This window comes from Harmonia axyridis, chromosome 7 (genome assembly GCF_914767665.1).
Source record: "Harmonia axyridis chromosome 7, icHarAxyr1.1, whole genome shotgun sequence".
NCBI classification, from domain to species: Eukaryota; Metazoa; Arthropoda; class Insecta; order Coleoptera; family Coccinellidae; genus Harmonia; species Harmonia axyridis.
Window position 1 is genome coordinate 15,768,896 of NC_059507.1, and position 25,473 is coordinate 15,794,368.

General features: G+C 32.5%; 2 protein-coding genes and 1 long non-coding RNA gene across 3 annotated transcripts; 1 reads left to right on the plus strand and 2 right to left on the minus strand.

Moving 5' to 3' along the window:
- The first annotated feature begins 7,415 nt into the window (after positions 1-7,415).
- LOC123684827 lies at positions 7,416-8,465 on the plus strand. The gene is made up of 3 exons (XR_006748194.1): positions 7,416-8,018; positions 8,128-8,272; positions 8,327-8,465. It is a non-coding gene; the product is annotated as an uncharacterized LOC123684827 (long non-coding RNA).
- A 6,550-nt stretch (positions 8,466-15,015) lies between these two features.
- On the minus strand, positions 15,016-18,314 carry LOC123685440 (60S ribosomal protein L31). The gene is made up of 3 exons (XM_045625142.1): positions 18,213-18,314; positions 17,823-18,056; positions 15,016-15,184 (listed from the first exon to the last, which is right to left on the minus strand). The coding sequence occupies exons 2-3, from the start codon at positions 18,044-18,046 to the stop codon at positions 15,034-15,036; spliced, it is 375 nt and encodes a 124-aa protein (XP_045481098.1). The 5' UTR covers positions 18,047-18,056; positions 18,213-18,314; the 3' UTR covers positions 15,016-15,033.
- Positions 18,315-21,426: 3,112 nt separating this feature from the next.
- LOC123684589 (uncharacterized mitochondrial protein AtMg00810-like) lies at positions 21,427-21,864 on the minus strand. The gene has a single exon (XM_045623904.1). It carries the CDS (start codon positions 21,862-21,864, stop codon positions 21,427-21,429), a length of 438 nt encoding a protein of 145 aa, XP_045479860.1.
- Positions 21,865-25,473: the final 3,609 nt, after the last annotated feature.

Genomic DNA, 25,473 nt, shown 5'->3' on the forward strand with positions numbered 1-25,473 from the left:
GCAGACGTGTGTGAAAAGTGCTCTGAAAACTTTATAGTTTCTTCGAAGTTTATTAAGTGTTTTTTTTGTGATAATAAATATCACACAAATTGTGCGTCATTAAAAGACCATTGGTTGAAAATTTTAACTGAAAATCCAAATATTTTTTGGACATGTGATCCATGCAAGGAGAAACAAACATCTAGCAGGACAATCAGTGGAAATAACGACGTCCTATCCGCTGAAAATATATTGTTACGTAAACTTATTGAAGAGAAAGATTCAAAAAACACAATTTTGCAAGAAAATATCCAACTTCTCAAGGAAAAAGTTATTATCATGGATGAAAAATCACGAAATTCGTTGAACAATACACAACAAAAAACCGTTCCGATAACGAACGTTAACAGCAGGAATGCTCCACATATGTCATCATTTGCTAGTGCAGTAGAAAAGGGTAAACAAAGTACAAGTCATAATATTATGAAAACATCAACATCTGCGATTCCGAAAAACCCGATACAGCCTACTGGTATAAATAAACAGTACGATTTTCAATCTGATCAATTTGAATTTGAAAATGTGGGTAGAGCTTCGAGTCATACAGAAAAAAACGAAAGTAATTTCAAAAATCAAAATAACACTGATTGGATAAAAGTTAAACCTAAAAGACGTCGTAATTTTGTGGTTGGTCAATGTAACGAGGCAGGAACCATTCAGACTGTACCGAAATTGGTCTCTCTACATGTCACCAGATTACATCCAAGTACGAAAACCAGTGATTTAGTGGGCATCTTAAAGAATAAATTTCCCGATGTTAGTTGTGAAGTACATGCTTCTAAATACCCTGACAAATATACCTCTATGAAGGTAACAATCCGGCAAGAACATCTCAAAGAAGCCTGGAAACGAGAGATCTGGCCTTCTGGAGCAATTGTGTCGAGGTTTTTTGGCAAAAAGAGGGTGCTAACTCAACAAGTAGACCCTCAAAACCATTAATTGAATTACTTAACACAATAAGCATTATCCATCAAAATGTACAGTCCTTAGGAAATAGTATCGACAAACTTGAACAGTTACTTGCAGACAACCCAGATTGTTCCATTCTCTGTATAACAGAACACTGGAAATCAAGGGAACAAATCTGCCAACTGGGATTGAAAAACTTCAAGTTAGCGGCCAGTATGTGTCGGGAAATAGGAAAACACGGTGGATCGGCAATTTTTATCAAGAATAACATTTTAGCAAAGCAATGTGAATCCATTAGTAACCTATCTACTATCGGAGAATTTGAATGCAGTGCTATACAGTGTGAAGTGAATAAAATGAAGATGATAATTGTGTCAGTGTACAGACCTCCAAATGGAACTATCGAGGTATTCTTTGAAAAACTTGAATGTTTGTTATCCGAAAAAATTGAACCCAATATCATCATATTTATAGCAGGGGACTTTAACATCGAAATGAGGGAAGAGAATAACACTAAAAACAGGTTATTTACTCTTTTGAATCATTTTTCTATTGAACCTCAAATTAATGACTATACCAGAGTAACTCATCTTTCAAAAAGTTCTCTAGATAATATATGTACTAACTTTGTGGGTAAGCTGAAAGCTGAGGTTTTAGAGTACCACATTTCTGATCATAGGGCTCAAAAAGTATCTTTTGAAATAATTAATACTTCTAAGAATGAACTTTCTCGAAAAAGATTTTTCACTGAAAAAAACAAAGAACTTTTCCGAAGTAAACTTTCACAGCAATCATGGACAAATGTTTATCTGACCGAAAAATCTAATGTCAATGAACAATGGCGTGTTTTCAGTAATCAATTCATAAGCCTTTTCAATGAATGTTTTCCTTTAACTTTAGTACATACGAAAAAGAAAATTCACTTTGAACCGAATGCTAACATAAAACAGGCAAAAAATTGCTTGGATATTTTGCTGCTTTTATCTGAATACGATTCATCTTACAAAAATCAGTATAGTCTTTGTAAAAAAGAGTATGACAAAATGTTAAAACTGGAAAAATATAGGGTTTTTGAAGAGAGAATAGCGAAATCGGATTGTAAGATGAAATCTATGTGGGCTATATGCAAAGAATTGACAGGAAAAAGTTGTAATCAACAAAATTCAACACGAAATAATTCAAAAAAATTAGCCAAGGACTTCAATGATTACCTTGTTAATATAGTACAAAATATTTCTGCAAATCAAAGCAATATCCCTTTCGAATGTATGATTCAAGATAATAATTGCTCTATATTTCTTAAACCGGTCACCACACATGAACTTGTAGATTTGTCTCATCATCTGAAAAATAAACTTTGTTCTGGTTATGACGACGTACCTATTGCCATCGTGAAATCATCAATAAGAGAACTGTCAGAAATTATCTGTTACATCATTAATAACTCTATGAAATATTCAATCTATCCTGATCAATTGAAATTTGCTATCATCAAACCATTATTTAAAAAAGGGGATCCTGATGATCTGGGTAATTACAGACCGATTAGTTTGTTGGCCGCTTTTTCGAAAATTTTCGAAATGGTGATGATTTCTAGACTGCTCAATTTTATGAATGAACACAATATTTTCTCCAAATTCCAACATGGCTACCTGAAAGGCAAATCAACAAATACCGCCATATATCAGTTTATAAATGCAATTCTGAATCACTTAGAGAACAAACATTTAGCTTTAGGTCTCTTTATTGATCTTAGCAAGGCTTTCGATTGCGTTAACCATGAGCTTCTACTGCTGAAATTAGATAAATATGGCATAAGAGGAAGAGCGAATGAATGGATACGTTCTTTTCTCACAAATAGAAAGCAACAGGTTTCAGTTGATAAGTCTATCAAATCTGATATCAAAATTGTCAATACCGGTATAGCACAAGGGAGTATAGCTGGACCCATTTTATTCATAGTTTTTATAAATGACCTTCCTTCATCATTAGATTGTTGCCTTACGACGAATTATGTCGATGACACTAATATATTAGTGGGCGGGAAAAATATACCAGAAGTTCTCGAAAGAGCAGAAACCATCTTTATTAACGCAAAACGTTGGTTCGATATGAATAAACTGAAAATAAATGAATCTAAAACCAATTTAATGATATTTAGAACTAAACAATCAAATTTGTCCAAACCAGAAGTGATTGAAATTGAAAATCATACAATGTATCCAGTAACAACTACAAAATTCTTAGGGGTGAATATTGATGAATTTTTAAATTGGGAAACGCATATAAGTCAATTATGCTTGAAATTGGGAAGTATCGGATATGGAATCAAAACTGTCGCTAATTACATGAACATGAATACACTTAAAATTCTGTATTTTGCTAACTTCGAGTCAAATCTGAAGTATGGTATAATTTTTTGGGGAAGCAACTATAAAATTCAATCAGTTTTCATTGTGCAGAAAAGAATTCTAAGAACAATATGTAACATGAAATTTAAAGAATCATGCAGAGGCAAATTTAAGACTTTGTCTATCATGACTGTATATGGGCTCTATATTTATGAATGTTTGTTGTTCACTTTCAAAAATAAAAATCAATTTGATACAGGTCACAGTCATGATTATGCTACCAGAACACATGATTTAATTTATCTACAGCACAGGTTAACTTTATTAGAAAAAGGTCCTTTTTATATGTGCATAAAAATTTTTAATAAGTTGCCTAACAATATAAAATGTTGTAATAGTTTCAATAAATTCAAGAAAGATGTTAAAAATTTGTTAATTAATCTTGAACCATATAATATGAACGATTACTTCAATTCTGAGAATTTAGTTTAATTTATTTCTTTTGTATGTTTTTTTTGACACTATTTCTTTTTATGTATAAGTTTTTGTATATAATCTGGAAATAAACTATCTATCTATCTATCTATGCCTGTCTTCCTATATACAACGTATTTCAGGAACTTCCTCTCAGGGGTGGATCCAGGGGAGGGGCCATGGGGGCCATGGCCCCCCCCTCGCGGACCTTATAAATATAAAAGTGTATCCTGAATTACCGAAGACTATTCACTCATTTAGTTTTTAATTTTTTTTTCCAATGGATAGCTTTAGTTATCTGCATTTCGTGTTTTATAGGTCCGACCAGGTTCCACTAAATGGCGTTAGAAAGATGAGATTTCGTACTACATAATCTTTTTCGACAGTTTTGTGATTAGTTTACTTCGTTTAGTTTGAGCGCGCGTTAAAGAAAAAATACGTTATATTTGAGTTTTTTTCGATAAAGTCGAGAATGCAAGCCAAGCGGCTGAAAATTTAAATAATGGTTATGGTTTTGATACTGTAATAGACAATCACGCGCAATTTTGGTTTCGTCGATTCCATCTTGGTAATTTCTATGTCAAAGATGCATCACGCACTTGAGACCAATTGTCGAAAAGATCGACAAAATCATGGACATTATCGAGTTCTGTTTCCATTGCTCAAGAGTTGAAGATTGCACAAAAAACCGTTTGGAACCATTTGCATAAGGCTGGTCTCAAGAAGAAGCTAGATGTATGGGTACCACATGAGTTACCGCAAAAAACTTCTTAGACCGAATTTCCATCTGCGAATCGCAACAAAACCACCCCGTTTTAGAAAAGGTTGGTGGCTGGTGATGAAAAGTGGACGACTCACAACAACATCAAGCGAAAACAATCGTGGTAAAAAAGCGGTGAGCCATCGGAAACGGTCAGGAAGGTTTTGCTGTGTATTTAGAGTGATTGGAAGGAAATTATCTACAAGCTGCTCCCCTAAGGCACAAATGTTGACTCGGATTTGTACTGTCAACATTTGGACCTTCTGAAGGAAGCAATTGCTCATAAGCGACCAATAGGAGAGAAATTGTGTTCCATGGAGACAACGTAAGTCCAAACACATCGATAGGGACTCGCCAGAGGTTCTTATGCATCCTTATCTCTTGCTGTCCATCGCAATTTTTGCTGGTGAAAAATTCGTTTCAACAGAGGCTTGTGAAAATAGGCTGTCTTCATTTTTTTTGCCAATAGCGACAAGGGTTTCTATGAGAGAGGCATACAAAAAACCTTCAAACTGACAACAAGTTATAGAACAAAACGGCGCATATTCGACTTAAATTGGATCATTCTAACTGTGGTAATTGAAGTATTGATTTTATGCAAAAATGATGATTTTTTTTCCATACCTCATATTTTTTCGTGATGAGTACTGAAGTAGATTTTTCAGTAGGTGAGTGAATTATTTCGAAAGCGGGCCTACTTTGAAAGTGAAACAGTGATGACCAATAGATATCCGTTATTTATAGTCGGCTAATTTTTACTTTTTTGATATAAAGTGGTATAAAATGCTTAGAAGATCAGTGGTTGGATGAGACTCCGCCACTGTTTGAACTATGTGTGGAATTTACAATTAATAGAAGAATTTTTTTCATGAAAAGAGTTGTTCTATCCGACGCCAAAGTTATTGCACTAAAATCTGGACCACTCTGTATAATGGAAAAAATGTGGCCGATTTTATTCCACTCATTGTGAGGAATTAAAACACACACATGGCTTACATTTTAGGTTTGAATAAGAGAAATGAAAAATAATTCTTGGAATATTGTATCGGATTATTATTTTTTATTCATTTAAGTTATAGGGGCTTCATGACATACAACGTATACTTAGGTCATATAGTTCTCGCGATTATTTTTGTGTACAATTATTGTATTTTTTAGATCAATAAATGTTAATTTGAATTTTAAGTTCAACCGTTTTTCTAACATGACATTTTTATGTCCTATAAGTAGGTACCTATTATTTATAGCCTTGAACAAATATTTTTAGGACTTCATTAAAAATAGTTTAGTTATAATTGTTGGATAACTATTCTGTTTTGCTATTGACTGCGAAGAATGGAGCGATATATCAACTTTTAGGTTTGATTGCTCTTCAACTGGAACCTACCTTCTAATATTTTCATTCAGCGAAACTAATATATATTTTTAACTCTAATTATATTTTTTCTCTGCAGAGATACGGTTCAGTAGGTATACCTTGAACTAATTACAATACCTCTGATGTTTTTACACAATTTCAATCAGTGAAACAGTAATTTCAATTATTCGTTAGTTAACCTTGACCCCAACAATTTATTGTTTTCTGGTCCATGTTTCGTTTTGTGTAACGATAATAATATTTTTATTATAGCTCCCACAGACTTGCTTTCTATTGATATTAATAAAATTGTTCAATTGATATTTATCTTTTTTTATAATGATTGATTATTACAGAAAATATAGATGCGCAACCAAGTCCTATAAAAAAAATGGTGGCCTTTGAAAAATTAACTATTGATGCATGTATATTCTTGCATTCTAGTGGATATGAAAGGGGATAGTAACGAGTATTATTATGTTAAGGAAGTACCGGTAATTGTGTGAATTGAATTGAAATACTTTTTGCATTATCCAGCTTTTGCAAATATACAATATAAAAATATTAAAAAAATAAATAAAATTGTGCGAAAAATTGCACGATAATTACTGATCCACCCCTGAGTAAAGCACTCACAAAGCTGAAGCAATGTTGCCGCGTTTTTTTTTGTATAATCTTTTTTTTTTTTTCTGAAATACCCTTACTAAAATAAAGAATGAAATGTATCAATGATCCATAATCCCAATCGATTATCATATTTTTTTTTGCATTTTTAAGAAAGGTCATTTCGAATAGTTTCTCAAAAAAAATTAATGTATTCATCATTGTTTTACTTTGATGCAAAAATGTTAAAATAGATGCTGGACTGCTGGATTATAACGTGATCAAAGTCCTTGAAGCTTTTAATAATATGCAAAATGTGTCCTACTTCAAATTCAACGTCATTATTAGTGGATCTGGCAACGTTCATCCAAATAAATAATATAACTCATGGAACTTCTATGTTCACAATGAAGTTTTGTGTTATATCGGTGGTGTACGCATCAGGAGTGCATTAGCCCATTGTGAAACCTTTAAATGCATAATTTTTCACCCGAGAAAAATCTGAGAAAAATGGTAAATGCAAAAAAATTTTTAATTTGACCAGGGGAATCTGTAGTTACCTAAATTCAATGTACAACTTCAACTCACCTTGTATACTTGAGTTGAACTAACAAAATGGAACAGTAAAGAAGCAATGTGAATTACAGATTACATTCAACATTCGCGTGAGTAATGGACAATGGTGACAGATGTACCAGCTAAGCGACAACTGGAACTAATAATAATAATCCCTCAAATCGAGTTTAATAAATATTCAAATTATAGTACATTCTCATGAAATAAATCTACATGTATTCATGAAATTGTTTGAACTTGTTTTTGTACTACAACAATTTTGGATAATTTTTTCATATGATATGAATTACTAAAATACATGTTTCTTAAAAAAAAACACTTGACCCAGCAGGCACCAACAAAAAATGCCGCTATTTTGCTAATCGATATGAGCCGTGACTTTTTATGGCCCCCCCCTCAGACATCGTCTGGATCCGCCCCTGCTTCCTCTGAACTCGCTCAATGGCAGTAAGATGCGTTGCATAAATTGGGAACCAAATCATGTTAGCGTACTCCAACCTACTGAGAACAAGTGAAAAGTAGACATTTCTGAGAGCAGACAGATCGTCTAGCTCACGGAAGCTCCTGAAAGACTTACAGGCAGATGAACACAGATCCTCAACATGTGGAACAAAACTCAGCTCACTGTCAAACCAAACTCCCAGGTCACGAAAGCGATCTCAAGCCGCAATAAAATCACCACCAATGTGATAATCGAAAGCTAGTGGCAGCGTCTTCCTTGTGAAAGTAACTTTAACATTCCGCAAGCACCAACCTTGAACCAACTCCAAACTTGACTGAAGAAGTAATTGGTCATTAATTCCATGTATTCTCATGAACAGCTTCAGATCATCAGCATAGGTTAGAGCCTCACAATTGAGAGAGCATCAAAGGTCATCAATGAATATTAAAAACATAATGAAATAAGCGAACCTTTCCTTGATAAAGTGATTCTAAAGATCAGTCAGCAGTAAGTTTTCTTTGAGAATGTCTTAATACTATGTAAAAAAAAATTTGTAATAGATAATTTTGATAAATCAGATCATATATTTTTTTTGACATTATTTTAAATTTTCTAGATTTTCCCATCTAGTGAAGGATGTTTTGAAAAGCAAAAATATCTCATCCTTGGAGGAGCCTTCATCGTATACATCAGAAACAATGACCGATGAGATGAAGATTCGATAACAAATCAAATAAGACATCATATACTTATTTTCAAAGGTATGTGAATTTTTTTGATATATTCTCCATTTGAATTTCTGATAATTTTTACAGTTACAACCAGTTACATCATCAATTGATGGCGAAGAAGCTTTAAATCAGCTTGAAAAGAATATTTCTATTTGATATAGATTCTATTGTTAATATATTTCTTGTTGTGTTATGTTGATAAAATGAATATTTTAATACTGCTAAATGTAGTTCAATGTTGTATACAACGTTTAGAATGTAACCCGATGGGGTTGAATATTGTATAGAATTTTACGCAAATAACTTTAATGGTTCTCCGGAAAATCTTTGGAAAACAAATTGAAATTTTTTCTCATTTTCGAATCTTTTAGTAAAAAGTAGGCTGTATAATGGAAGAATTTAAGATGCTTCAGATTATTATTATATAAACAAACGATAATTTTCAATATATGATTTTGCTGGGATACGTAGGCACCTCTGAAGGATTGGAAACATTAAATAACAGTTGAAATGTTTTTTAAAAATAACTTTCATTTTAACAATGTCATTCTCAGAGTAAATATCAACTGAAAAAATATAAAAGAAATACGATTAATATCCTATAAGTACTTCTGAACTTGTAAAAATCATCAAAATCTCTTAGCTAAAGTGAATAAAAATGTGTTGCTGTTGAAGACTGCAGTTCTATCTGACTATTTTTGAACTGGAGTCTTTGTAGCCATTTCAGTAATAAAACATTATTGAGGTTCATTTTCGCTTTATCAGGATGATTATTACTTTCGAATTGAGTTTTAATGGACCGATTTAATTTCGAACTTTTTATGGAATTGATTCAGTTGATATCACAGAATACTAAATATATAGGTACATGATATATGACGCCGGTAAGGTTAGCTCCCGGCCGGCCAGCTCCACGGGAACCATTCATTCCACCACGGTCAAACACACTTTCGCCATTTTCGATATTTTGATTGAATTTCTAGATGCGTGAATGTAATAAAATGAGGTTTATCTTATAGAGAAATGAAAGATCTAGCGAGTAGTAATTTTTCGTTTACATAGGCCACATCTAGGGATCAATTTCAGGATGGAATTGAAGAATTTCATACCGGCCGAAGAGATTTTCGTGATTTTTATATTTTCCGGATAAGCGGCCAGAAATGATATTTAATCCATCTTATGGAAAATTGAAAAAGCTATAAATATTGAAATTTTCGTTCACATTGGGTACCTCTAAGGGCCCTGCTCCACGTCCTGAATTGTATGATATCATGCCGGCCGGATAGTTTTTCGTGATTTTCATAATTTTCGAATTAGCGGCCAAAGATGAAATTTAATCCATGTTATTAAGGATTGAAAAAGCCATGAAATTTTAAATTTTCATTCACATTGGTAACTCTAAGGGTCCAGCTCCACGATCTGAATAGTATGATATCGTGCCGGCCGGATAGTTTTTCGTGATTTTCATGTTTTTCGAATGAGCGGCCAAAGATGATATTTAGTCCATCTTATGGATAATTGAAAAAGCTATGAATATTGAAATTTTCGTTCACATTCGGTACATCTAAGGGGCCTGCTCCACGACCTAAATTGTATGATATCATGCCGGCCGGATAGTATTTGGTGATTTTCATGTTTTTCGAATAAGCGGCCAAAGATGAAATTTAATCCATGTTATTAAGGATTGAAAAAGCCATGAAATTTTAAATTTTCATTCACATTGGTAACCCCTAAGGGCCCAGCTCCACGATCTGAATAGTATGATATCGTGCCGGCCGGATAGTTTTTCGTGATTTTCATGTTTTTCGAATGAGCGGCCAAAGATGATATTTAGTCCATCTTATGGATAATTGAAAAAGCTATGAATATTGAAATTTTCGTTCACATTCGGTACATCTAAGGGCCCTGCTCCACGTCCTGAATTGTATGATATCATGCCGGCCGGATAGTTTTTCGTGATTTTCATAATTTTCGAATGAGCGGCCAAAGATGAAATTTAATCCATGTTATTAAGGATTGAAAAAGCCATGAAATTTTAAATTTTCATTCACATTGGTAACTCTAAGGGTCCAGCTCCACGATCTGAATAGTATGATATCGTGCCGGCCGGATAGTTTTTCGTGTTTTTCATGTTTTTCGAATGAGCGGCCAAAGATGATATTTAGTCCATCTTATGGATAATTGAAAAAGCTATAAATATTGAAATTTTCGTTCACATTGGGTACCTCTAAGGGCCCTGCTCCACGTCCTGAATTGTATGATATCATGCCGGCCGGATAGTTTTTCGTGATTTTCATAATTTTCGAATGAGCGGCCAAAGATGAAATTTAATCCATGTTATTAAGGATTGAAAAAGCCATGAAATTTTAAATTTTCATTCACATTGGTAACTCTAAGGGTCCAGCTCCACGATCTGAATAGTATGATATCGTGCCGGCCGGATAGTTTTTCGTGATTTTCATGTTTTTCGAATGAGCGGCCAAAGATGATATTTAGTCCATCTTATGGATAATTGAAAAAGCTATGAATATTGAAATTTTCGTTCACATTCGGTACATCTAAGGGGCCTGCTCCACTACCTAAATTGTATGATATCATGCCGGCCGGATAGTATTTCGTGATTTTCATGTTTTTCGAATAAGCGGCCAAAGATGAAATTTAATCCATGTTATTAAGGATTGAAAAAGCCATGAAATTTTAAATTTTCATTCACATTGGTAACCCCTAAGGGCCCGGCTCCACGATCTGAATAGTATGATATCGTGCCGGCCGGATAGTATTTCGGGATTTTCATGTTTTTCGAATGAGCGGCCAAAGATGAAATTTAGTCCATGTTATGAAGGATTGAAAAATGATAGGTTTGTGTTGAATCTTCAAAACCATACGCCGAAAAAAAAAATGGAGTACGCCACTGGATTCTACGCAGAATTCTGATTCAGACGTAGTTTTTACCTCAGCATTATTTCTAATAACTTCGGAGATAAAGGAGGGGTCCCAAAAGTATCAATTTCCAAAATCGCCCTGTATCTCTTGAACGGAAACAGTTATGCAAAATCTGATTAGACCAACTTGAGTTTCACGAAAAAGTAGGACAGGAACGTGAAAACCGCAAGGCTCTATCTTAAATAACAAGCGAGAAACCTGGCAGTCTCACCCAAAATGGGATGCACTGTACATCGTCATTTCCTTCAGGCTGAAATATTTGTTTGTCATGATGACAGCACGTTGAAGTAGAATGACAGATGAGTGCAATAAAAACTTTATTGCACTAGTGCAATAAAGAACTTATTTTTCCCCTAAATATAGTTCAATAAAGTTTTGCTTTTTGCATGAATGTAGAAAAATATATTCTATTGTTTTATTGAACCAATAGATTTTTCTAATAATATTTGTAGACCAATATTTTATATTTATATTCTGTATTTCTTTGATAAATATATTCTGTTGTTTTTTCTAATGTCTTTTCTCTCTATTGATGACCTGTTGTCATATGATTGAATAATATACAGTAATATTTTCCTTATATCAAATCTAGCCAGTCTTCTGGACGCATTAGTAGTTTTAGTATACAGGGTGGCCACTTTTTCAATGGGATTGTATTGGTAACTTTTAAACCATAAGAGTTAGAAGGTCTGTCAAATGGAGAAAAAGTTGCATGCATAAAAGCATTATCAGGCCGTTCAAACAAATCGAGATTATCAGGGCCGGTTATTGAGATATCATAAGAAAATAGTTATTTATAATACAAGTGCAGAAGGCATTGATATTCTTCCACGAAGTGGCGAGTTTTGGAATGAACGAGTGGTAGAATGAGCCTTCTGTACGAGTATTATACATTATTTTCTCTAATTCATTGCATTTTCATTGAAATTTCCATAAATATATTTTAGTGATTTTTGCATTGAAAAATGTTGGTTGGCTGAACTGATTTCTTTAAGGCAAATTGATGAATTGACAGATAAAGCCATGGCGGAAAGTTCGGAGTACCAACATAGAATAATAAAATATAACCATGAAAACTGTGCGTTTCTGATATATTCTCGCACGATTTTGTTCTACAAGATGTGGAAGAATGAACGGAATAACCACAGAAATAGAGAATAGTTATTTATAATACAAGTGCAGAAGGCATTCATATTCTTCCACGAGTTCAAAATTCAAAAACGAGCCACGAAGTGGCAAGTTTTTGAATGAACGAGTGGTAGAATAAGCCTTCTGTACGAGTATTATACATTATTTTCTCTAATTCATTGCATTTTTATTGAAATCAATGAAATATTTCCATAAATATCATTTAGTGATTTTTGCATTGAAAAATGTTGGTTGGCAGAACTGATTTCTTTAAGGCAAATTGGTGAATTGACAGATAAAGCCGTGGCGGAAAGTTCGGAGTACCAACATATAATAATAAAATATAACCATGAAAACTGTGCGTTTCTGATATATTCTCGCACGATTTTGTTCTACAAGATGTGGAAGAATGAACGGAATAATCACAGAATTAGAGAAAAGTAAATTCTGTCATTTTGATTTTTCTTTTTTTCCCACTTCATTTCAAATATTATCAAAAAATGTTACAGGAATTTTTTATTCGACAGTAAATTGTTCTCAATTTAACGTAATCAGATTTCGTATTCAACGTTTCGTGCTCTCTGGGCCACCCTCAACCTCATTTTTTTCAATACGGACCTGTATATTTTAAGACACTTTTCGAAATAACTTTTAACGCTGAATTCAACGATATATCATACAATGTCATTCAAAGTTGATTTTCAGGTGATTTTGACCCTTATCAAAATTTCTTTGGGTCGGATCTGTATCACATTTCGATACCTTTAGTTTAATTAACAACAAGCAATACATTTCGATGAGAAAATGAACTTACTCATCTTGAACTAAATGCAACATATCAGAATCAAATCAAGAAACAAGTAATAATTACTTACATATTTCAATTCATAATAATTAAACGAATTGTCATTTAATGAAAGAAAAATCGAATGATTATTCGAAAGTTAATGAAAATGAATGAAGTAAGTGTTCCAAATTTCCACCATTTTGTAAAATGCACTTAACGGTTCTGGAACCCATACTTCTTGTACATTTGCTTATTTCGTTTTCTTGAATACCTTCCAATACATTCTCAATCTTCTCGCGAGAAATCACTATTGTTGGATTTGTCATTTGTTCCAGAATCGAACTTTATTTTGATATCATTACGTTATAAGTTTTGAAGGCTTGGTATTCAAATTTAAAATCATTGTATTCGCGACTCTTGACTATTTTATTAACAGTAGTTTTGGATAAATTGCATTCACTACAGATCCGACCCAAAGAAATTTGGATAAGGGTCAAAATCACCTGAAAATCAACTTTGAATGACATATCGTTGAAAGTTATTTCGAAAAGTGTCATAGAATAAACAGGTCCGTATTGCAAAAAATGAGGTTGAGGGTGGCCCAGAGAGCACGAAACGTTGGATACGAAATCTGATTACGTCAAATTGAGAACAATTTATTGTCGAATAAAAAATTCCTGTAACATTTTTCGATAATATTTGAAATAAAGTGGGAAAAAAAGAAGAATCAAAATGACAGAATTTACTTTTTTTTTATCTCAATAACCGGCCTTGATAATCTCGATTTGTTTGAACTGCTTGATAATGCTTCTATGCATGCAACTTTTTCTCCATTTGACCGACCTTCTAACTAATGGTTTAAAAGTTATTTTTGAGCATCAATTGATTATTTCGAAATAAATCAAAATATGTTACGCCACTGCTATAGACACCGATCAGACAAGGAGCTACGAATGTAGGCATCAAAACAAATGCTTCAGTTACAAGGCGATTTCCATTCCTCTTATTAATGTTCTAAGCTGCAGATCGAAGCGAGTAGAAGCCACGTGATGGCCAGTCCATGTTATTATTATTATTAACTCGCTCATGGAGGATGATGAGTCCATCTAGCGGTCAATATACAAACTCTTATAGAGGACAATTATTAGTACATCTGATGGTCAAGGTAAGTAAAGGAACGGTTAATGACCATGAATTTTATACTGCATTCGAGGACTGATTGTGGATGATGACTCGCCGTATTATTCGAAAAATCTTGGTAATAAGAAGATATAGTTCCGAAGTATCTAAGGGAATGCTTTATCAGGAATCTTTCTTTCATAACTTCACAATAGCTAAATAATTAAACTGAGGAAAACATTGACCCTTTTAAACATGGGAATTTTTAAGAATGAATCACTATTTTCGAGCAAGAATTTATAATTTCAAAATTGATCTATTTAATAAATTATGTTATGCTACTGCTATAGTGCCATGCCAGACGATAAGTGACGAATGTTGGAATCAAAACAAATGCAACAATTACAAGGCGATTTCCATTCCTCTTAATAATGTTAAGGTATAGATAATTAATGAAATGAGGGAATATAACAAATGCAAGATCATTTTTATCACTGAAAAAACAAGATTCATAAAAACGTTTTTTAAGCCAAGAAAATTAAAATGTATTGATTATAGTTTCAATTTGTGCGTATCAACACCAAGGCATATAATAGAAGTTATTATAAACCAACTCTCGAGATACATAGTTTCTACACTTCCATTGAAGAAGAGCTAAAACAGCAACTTCTAAATGGTTATGAAAAAACCTTTTTTTTACCACAGGTGTAACGCTAAGTAAGCCATTAAAAGGCAGTCACTCTGCTGACTCCATGTGGAAACAATTGAGGTTAAAAAATGGATAATAAAAGATTACTCAAACTTATATCAACATTTATTCGGTACCAGCATCAACATTTTCTGTTTGCAACTTTTTGAACGTTGCAACTGGAACATATGTCGCTAGGGTGTATAATTTGTTTACGGAGTCCTCATCTTCATTCCTCCTTCTTGACAAACGAACTCGTAATCTGAATGGTACATTTCTGTAAAAAAATTAATGAATCAATCAGTAGCAATAATGAAACCAAAAATTTTCACCGATCAAAAAAACTTGGATCAGACGAGTGCCATTATTACAATGTACAAAATCAAAAGAATATTCGAAGAACTAGTTAACTGTTAAACATAAAATAGAATGAATATCATCAAGCAGAGTAGCAACCCCAGGAACCTAAATAGGAATCGTCAAGTGACACAATTTTGAATATTTTACATGAAATGCTAAAAAATTTCTTCAGTGCAGTCTTTTGCATGAGGGACTAATGATCGGCTAAGTGCATGAAGTAGTAGTTTCTGAATGAACTTTTAATAATAAGATTTTCAAACAGTTATGTTTCTAATTCTAATGAACAAATAAGGTTTTATCAAGAAGTTAGTTATGAAAAACACTTGAAGTTGCTAATTTTGTTATTGTTAAACCATTAATCACATCTTTGCGTACAAAATGTGACTGTACAACATGATGCTAAAAAATTAGTGCGATGTGAAACAAGATTCTTCTTAAAGTGCCTATCCTCTATGGATGTTGGCTATCACATTGGACCACATTACTTTGTTCACTGCCGCTCTCAAGAATCCAGTCGAAACAAGATTACAGAAACATTATTATTGGCAATAAAACTATTTACAGTCCATTCAGGAATTATTGACATCCCGGGTGGCTTTGGAAAATCGAAATTAAGTTGGTACTGGCTCATTCAGTAACATTTCGAATTGCAGATTTCGGGTTGGCCTTGGAAATGTCATTGACAGGAGGTTAGATTTCAGTTTGTTTGTGTTATTGGATTTGATCGAAGAAATTTTGAAACTTAAAAGTTGTATCAATTTCAAACACACATTGATTAGTTTATTTGAGTATTTTTCACAGTACTGTTTGAAAAAAGAAGAAGGCAAGTCGTTACAACCTGGATTATTAGCGGAAGAAAACCTGTGCAATACGATTTCACCTTCAAAGAATCATTGAATGATTTGATTGTTACCAAAAGCCGAGCCAAAAGTAATCAATATATCAGCCTGGATGAAATTTGACCAAAAATCATCTGGATTTTAATCAATCAAAGACAACATTACATAAACTTAATTGGTTACAAGTTCAAAACAGTTAATAAAAGGAAAATTCTTATTGATAAACAGAAAAATATAATAATAAGTTGAGTACGATTTTATGGTGAATACAGAGAATATTTGCAACAAAATGTGAAATTCATTTATCTGGAGGAAACTTGGTTATTTGAAAATGCCAGCATTATTCAACAGTGGACTCTAGAAAGTAAACAAAATGTTTTTCAAGTATATTCAAGGGTAAAAGTAGAAGGAGCACTATTTTGAATGCTGGATATTTGGATTTTTACCTGGATGTTTTGTTTTGACAGTGGTGATCATGATGATTATATAAATCTTATAGAGAGAATTATTTTATAATTGGATTGCTAAACAAAGTCTTGGCATTGCATCTATAGTTTATTTATATTTTATATTGAAATTAAGTATTGTTATATCTGTTTTTTGTTCTTCAATGAGTAATCCAAAAATCTAATAAATTCCAATTGCTTTATAGAATTTTTACTGAGTATTTAATCAAAAAATATATTCTGAAGAGTAACTTGAAGAATTTCTTCACCTCTTACCCACTTGAAGATAATAATAGAATGCAATAAAATTTTAAAATTTACAAATTAAAAATAATTTCATGCCAAAATGCTTTTAGTGAGTGAGTTAAAGCTGTTATGGGCAAAATAATTTATGTAATTTAATAGAAACTAGTATAAAAGCATTTCAATAAAAAACAGAAAACTCGAGTACAAATAGTACCTCTATTTTTCATACAAGTTAAATCAATCATTCATGTCATGAACAGTTTCAATAAATAGTGACTTTAGAAAGTAATTTACACATCGGCTGATAAATTGGTTCCAATTTTGAAAGTTACAGTACAACTGTGATGTCAAAATTTTTCATATACTAAATGGATTCTTTGAATTTTATTTGTCTTATTATGATATGGCTCTTCCATTCACTAAGCTACAATACACTATTTAAATTTATCAACCAGTTTTTTCTGTTTTCTTCACCAGTTAAAATGATCCATAAGAGTTATTTGATAAGAATTTTGCAAGCAGGTTGGTATCCAGTGTCTATCAGTAATGCAACAATTTTTGAAGAGCCTTTGGTGAAAAGGAATATGCATATTTTAATGATCTTCAATGGGATATTTCATGGGCGACTCTTAAATGAATACATATCTCTTCATTGGATTTCCTTGAAATGAGATAGCATTCACCATATTTTTACGTTATATAATCTGAATTTCAATTTATGGAATCATGACTATGCGTCCCTTCGTAATAATCGTAATTTCGAAAATTCAGGATCTTTCGGATACAAAAATGATGAAAATAATTTAAACTGGTTATTTCTATGATGAACCATAGCAATTTTTAGTGATATTTTTGTAACCAGAAATAAAGCCGCGACTAGACGTTCATGGCCTACTTCGATGTCAATAATTCCTGAATGGACTGTACATACAATGCAAATTGAATCTATCCTCCAATAATAATAATGACAAAGCTTAAATTAACTATAATATAATTGAAAGATCAGGGTTGTGATACAACTTACCTTATACCTTTAGACCAAATTTGTTTATTCAATCTGGTGTCTATTCTCACATCAGGAGTTCCCATTTGGAGAACGGCAAATTTACGAATCTCCTTAATGGCTCTAGGAGCCCTCTTTTTGAAACCTATACCATGGAGACGTTTATGGAGGTTTATTGTGTATTCTCTTGTGACCACCTCGTTGATGGCGGATTTGCTTTTTTTCTCAGCTTTAGGTTTGGCCATTTTTTATAACCTAAAAAAATGGTTTAGAAACAGACTCAAATAATTATGAGAATATAAAAATATTAGAACTATGCAAAGCAAAGAATTTATGTACTCAAGTTGAATATTTGAAAAACATAATTGAAAGAAAGATTATTTGAATATATTTAGGATAATTCAAACATACCTTATCCGACAGTTATAACTACAAAAAGAACTGCTTTCCTAAGGATTGTCACTAAGCAGCATAGAAATGAAAGTTTGAAGTGACATTGACAGAATCACCGAATCACGGTATAAATTTATTAATTCAAGTGGTAATAATTTTCTGATGTTTTTAAAGTTATGTGAAATATACCAAATATTTTTTTAATCCAAGCAACATTCTGATTAATAAACCAAGGTAAATTTTCGCTGGAGATCAGAATACTTATATATTATATAAAAAATAATCTTGATTATTTTTCTTTATATTATATTCTGTTGTGAAATTGAATTGTCAAATGTCTTACAATCGACATTGCTAATTGTTCAAATATTAGCAAATAGGAAAAATATACTTTTTTGTTTTATCTGAAAATATTAATATTCATAAAAAAATTTCCACCCTCAATATTCATTTGTGAACGAATAATAATATAATATAGCTTGTTCGGACTTCAAATACACCTTTTTCGAGTTTTTATAAGCGCGAAGAAACAGAGGTTAATGTGCTTTTATCATTTAGCGCGTTCGGCAATAGCATCCGAGAGCGGACGGATTTCTTAGTCACGTGACCACAGATTTTACAAATAATCAAGATTTATCTGAAATAAACGAACGGTACCTTAGAACATCAATAATATCTACATTTTAATAGCGTATCTATATTCTAATAGCGCGTTCGGCAATAGCATCCGAGAGCGGACGGATTTTTTAGTCACGTGACCACAGATTTCACAGATAATCAAGATTTTTCTGAAATAAACGAACGGTACAGAAGCATCAGCTGTTATGTCAGTTCTTTGATATTTGCATGTGGCGCCCTTGGTGGCGAAATGAAATGAAATCATTAGTAAAACATAATCGATAATCATAACATACGCTTTTACTGTCTTGCCTGCTGAAGAGATGTTACAAATTAGATAAGTTTTGAGTTGATTTTGTTTTCAATATTGAAAAGGAATTCTGAAGGTATGGACTTTATTATTATTATTAATTATTTACTGCAAGAAATTCACAAATTCAGTGCTATGTATTTGGTTGACACAATTCATATTACAATAAGAAAAAATAGCTCGAGAAGAAGGAAAGATGTGGATTATTAGTGTGAGAAGAGTTTGGTAAGAATATTTGAGAAATGTTAGCAAATGTCTCTCATCTAATACTTATTGTAGTGCTGATTATACTTTGAGAGAAATGGCAACCTGAAGTATTCCATAAAATATGCAGTGCTCATTTTGTGTGAAACGTGAGAAATAATGATCCTGAGAGAACTTCAGTTAACCCAAAGATTTGTACAAAATGTTCAATTCAAATTATGTTATGTTTATCCATTATGTTATGTTTATCCTGATAAAGTTTGGGGTTTTTTGCTTTTAATTTTAATAATAGAAACGTAGCTTTTAAAATTATTTTAATAGAGATCAAAGTTAACAACTGAACATTAGCAGATTAATTCAAAATAAAAATTGATACAACTTCATTCGTTGGTCCTCTGTTGATTTATTTGATCACTGTCTTACCGACTCTACGAAACAAACAACTGTAACTTAACTTTCTACTGACCAACAGAGGTCTCTAGTAATCTTGATAATTTCTTTATTTCTTAACACCTTTTCAAATTTCAAGATTACAAAAAAAAACAAAAAAAATAAATACATTCAAGACAATTTCTAAATGTTACAAATGAATTGTTCTTTCAAATACTGAAATTTAATTTTATTAAGTGGTTTTGTCAGTATATCAGCGATCTGTTTTTCAGATTCACAATATTTCAACTTTATTATCCCCTCAGAAACCTTTCCGTTGATGAAATGAAATCTCACGTCTATGTGTTTATTACGCCTGTTAAATTGTCCATTCTTAATCAATGTTATCGCACTTTGATTGTCCACATTGAGTTCAATTTTTATGTCACCTCAGTTCGTCAATAATTGATTTAAGAAACACCAGTTCTTTCTTCTTTCACACATTCGGCCGCTGCGATATATTCCGATTCGGTGCTAGACGATGACACGATCGGTTGTTTTCGCGAACACCACGCAATCGGTCCACCACAAAAAATACTATGTATCCAGTGTAGTACTCAGGGGGGTTAAACTCGTAGTACTAAATTGGAAACAAATATTCTATGCGCCTACCTAACAGAGAATGAAAGAGATAGAAGATGTATGGTTATCTCTGTCGCTCATGACAAGAAGGATAATGTTCCAAAATCCAAATTGACATTCGACAGGCTTTATTGTGTTTGTTTTGTGCAGTTGATGCAAGATTTTTCACCTATAAAAAAAAAAAACTTATTATTGATCATAAAATTGTTGAATGAATTCGTTGACATTCTAATATCTGTTTACAGGTCTGCACAACTTTTGGTCTAGTCTAAGGATTGAAATGAGTGCCTCAAATCTTCGATGGACGACTCCATTGGTTATGTACATCCTAAAATGGCTGTTTGATTACTATATCATCAATTTTTAACAGAATTATAAATGATTGAATGAATTTGACCGGTAAAGGTCAATAATTAATCATGGAAAACCCATTTATTAGTTGCCGACGTGAAGCCAACATACTTTAAAATCCCATATATCGCAGACCTCTCACAAAAAGCTCGTCATTTTTCAAAATACGAAGGGGTTGCAATTGCTTTGAAACCAGAGAACATCAAAATAGATAATTTTTTTACACTTTCATAGACTTAAGTTTATATTTAATATTGTATTCCTTCTTTCAGAGCCCTGAAGGTATAACGAAACTGGTCGACAACTAATAAATGGGATTTCCATGATTAATTTTTGACCTTTACCTGCTAATTTCATTCAATCGTACAGTCATTATCAACCAACAATATTATAAATTATGTACTGTATTTCTGTTTGTTCCATGTAGTGTGTCCATTGAAATATTAGATAGAAGTCAAATAATATAGAGTGAAATCAATTTTTGTTTTTTTTACTAGTAGAATTAAAGGCCGCTTACATTTCAAACTTTCCTGCGGTAATTTCAAATTTTCCCGCCCTGAAGAAAGCCTATTTCTCACTTTGCCCGTTGGTGTCGCTAGTGCGGACCTAATCAAGATGGCGGCTATTTTGTTTCCACAGATTAGTAGGGAGATTGCATTTCTTATTATTAGTATTCTGTGATTAGTAGGGAGATTGCATTTCTTATTATTAGTATTCTGTGGTAGTACTCTTTCGTGTCTAAACATCTCCAGCGAAGTCCGCATCACAATAGGCAATAAGCTTTTCACACTCACTGGTTTTCCGGAAACATATCCCATCTTCTTTTGATGACACTAAATATATCAAAATTCTTTTCAAGTTTTTCACATCTCTGGTTTTAGGTTCTTCCATTCTTCTACTGCAAAAGTTGACTGCATATGAAATGTCCGGTCTGGTTTTGTTAGTTAAGTACATCAGATTTCCAATAAGTTCTAGGTAAGGATATTTAATTTTGATTTGATCGTTTGATTCATCATCAGTCACAACTTCCATAGGTGTAGTAACTGGTTTCGCATCTTCCATTCTGAATTTCTCCAAAATTTTCTTCACATAACTTTCTTGATTCAAAAACAATATTCCATGCTGTCTTTTAATTTGTATTCCAAGGAACTTATCAGGGCTGTTACTGATTGTCATTTCAAATTCTTGCATTAGTTTAGACATTAATATTTTCATTTCTATCATACAATTCCCAATCAAGATACCATCATCCACATATATGTGGATGATGGTATCACTAGTCCTGGCAAAAATCTCTAAACAGTTCAACTTTAATAAAGGTTATGTATTATAAGAGTACTTGTATAGATCTGAGTAATATATCATGAATATGCTATATTTACATAGCTTTTACATAATATTAGCAATGTAAAATATATATTGCGAATGTTACATATATGATATGTAACTATATTACACACTAGTAGATATCAGAGTTATATTGTTTTTAGGGATACTGGAAGATGTATCATATACGTAACTTCAGTAATATAACAATGTTACATATATGATATATGAATAAGTCAAATAATTTCATGGATATATGAAATGTTATGTATCAGATACATTAGTTTTGAGATGTATCAGGTATATACCTCATTTCTTAGGGATGTTATGTAACGGGAAGGCGCATATAACAACATGGTTTGCTGGGAGTAAGCTCTGTGAGCGTTCATAAACATACTCGAGTAGTGGAGCACACAAGTTTATTTTCTTTAGTTCCCACGTTTTTGAATCAAGTTGGACATGAAACAGGCATTTTGAGTAAATTCGCTGATGTTCGGATATAGATAGACAGGGAAAAACACTTTTCACTTTCTGAGGCCGACCAAAAAGACTTCGATCAGACAAACACAGGTAGGCCTAGGAAAAAGCAAGGTAACCCCACAAAGGAAAATAACAAAGGAAGTTATAATACAAAAATATTTTCATCAATCGAATTTATGTTCAGCTAGAAAATGGAAAAACATTAACGTGTATGTTCTCCCTTAATAACCAGGCCTCGATATGCTTTTCAGAAAACGCAGATGACTGGGTACAGATGGAAATTATTTACGTTCCACTTACTAGTAAAAAATGAAATTGAGTTGTTTATAATTAATAATCAAAAGCAATAAATTGAAACATATCACCTCAGAACAACTCTGAAACTCACAGGAACACCCTTATCTGTCACCTGAATACAGTAAATCAATAAATTTTCAATAAATCACTCAAATCACGTGTATGTGTCACGATTTCAATGGGATGAATCCAATTAGTACGTTGTCGTTGAAGAAATTGGCTTATTTTGATAAATAAGATTATTCAAGGAACGATTTTACTATTAATTGATAGACAGAAGGAACGAGATTAATGCCAGTAAGTTCGAACTTAAAGTTCAACTAATAAACACGGCTTTTTACAAAATCTGGGGAATGATACAGGATTCAAACTTACTGGTATTAACCTCGTTCCTTCTGACTATCAATCAATACTGAAATCGTTCCTCAAATACTTATTTATGAAAATAAGCTAATTCCTTCAACGACACCGTACTAATTTGAATGACAATAAAATTCTTTCAGAGAAAGCATATATCCTCAACAGTTGAAGCGGGCATTAATCAAACCGTTATTCAAAAGTGGTTGTGGTCACTCGTAGAAAATTACAGGCCAATCTGTTTGTTATCAAGCTTCTCCAAAATCTTCGAGCTTGCAATGTGTTCAAGGGTAATTGGGTTTTTACATCAAAGCAACTTCTTTGTGGAGAGTCAACACGATTATTTAAAAAACAGATCAACGCAAACAGCTATGTTTCAGCTTACGAAAAGTATAATTGATCTAATAGAAAATAATAATATGGTATTAGCAATGTTTTTAGATTTATCTAAAGCGTATGATTCAATCAATCAAGAATATTTACTGAAAAAACTAGAGATATATGGAATAAGGGGAAAAGTTAATGAGTGGTTCCGATCATATATATCTGAAAGAACACAAAGTGTTAAAATAACTAAAAATGGTTTCACTGTGAAATCTGCCATGCTAGTTAACAAAACTGGGATAGCCCAAGGGAGTGTAATTGGACCTCTACTATTTATAATATATTTAAATGACTTGTGTGAAATAGTACAAAATACTGTAGAGAGTATTGTGAATTTTCGGACGATACTAACTTAGTGGTAGGTGCACGCGAAAAAGGTGAATTGGATTAGAACCGGAACAGACTTTTACACTAGAGCAGAAGAATGGTTCTCAAGGCATAAACTGTTATTAAATGCAAAGAAATCTAATTTTGTAATATTCAGTACAGACAGAAATAGGAAAGAAAAGCCCAACGTACAACATAACATTACAGGGTGAAGAACATAAATTTTCTGAGCACTCAAAATTTTTAGGATTATTTATTGACAACTTTTTAAAATGGAGAGTACACACGGATTATGTGAAACAAACTCTTAATAAAATCAACTTTGCAATGAGAACAACCAGTAGATACATGAATGAAAAAACCCTTAAAATTTTATATAACGCTAATTTTGAGGTATGGGATCATGTTTTGGGGGATGGAATACAACCAAGAGGATGTTTTTGTTGTTCAAAAACGAGTCATGAGAATTATTTTCAAATTACCTTTTAAACAATCTTGCCGCGGCATGTTCAGAAAAAATAATATTCTGACGGTTTTTGGTTTTTATAGGTACACTTGATTGCCTAACTTTTTTAAGTAGAAACAAGGAGAGGTTCACAGGGAACACTGTAGAATCGTGATATAATACAAGATCACTAGATTTCATATTACCAATACACCGTTTAACTGTCACAGAGAGGAATACTTCATATACGTGCATGAAACTTTTTAATAAACTTCCAAATGAAATTAAAGAAGTCAGTAACGGTAAGAAATTCGTCAAAAGAGTAAAAACACTATTAATAGAAAGGGAACCCTATAACATAAGGGAGTTTTTTCGATAGGTGAATTTTGGTTTTGATTATGTAGAAAAGATTGTTTAGGAAATAAGTATTAATATTCAAAGATGTAATATTTGACGCCATTTTGTTTGATGTTTCGTGTAGCTTTAATGTTATATCTATGTGGAGATCATTCAAAATAAAGCTTGTTATTATTTATTTATTTGTTTGGATTCCGAACATTGACAGGAGAACTAAAAATGGCGGTGTGTGACGTCACACTAATAGAGCGTATCGTTTGTATATTCACAGCAACCAGAGTGTCGTCTTTAAGACGGCATCTACTTCTATGGAAGGATTGGAAAGCCTGATGTTAGCATTTAATGAAATGTGAGGGAAAATGTTGAAAACAGATTAGAAATTAAGGGGAAGACAATATGAACATTTTATCAATTAAAATTTTTTCGGAAATTCAACACCGCAATGCATTTCAACCGTCACTTCCAACAAGTTTTTTATAATGAAACAATTGGTAATGGAAAATTTTTTGAATTCGTCCTTCTACATCAGCAAATTATGCCTTAACACAATTTGAAAGTATCTAACAAAAATCTGAGTTCCTAACAAGAAGAAGCATCATTTATTTTCAAAAACTATAAATTTCAATAAAAAATCTATTTAATCCGAAATAGACAATTTTGAATCCCCCTTTTTCATGAGGGACATGAAATTATTAATGTTATTTGTTTATTGATTGCATCTGGAGAGATGAAGAGTTTCTTCTGATATTTATTTTAATCCTTTTATCCATTGACGCATCCAGATTATCTAGCATTTTGGAATTAATCAACAA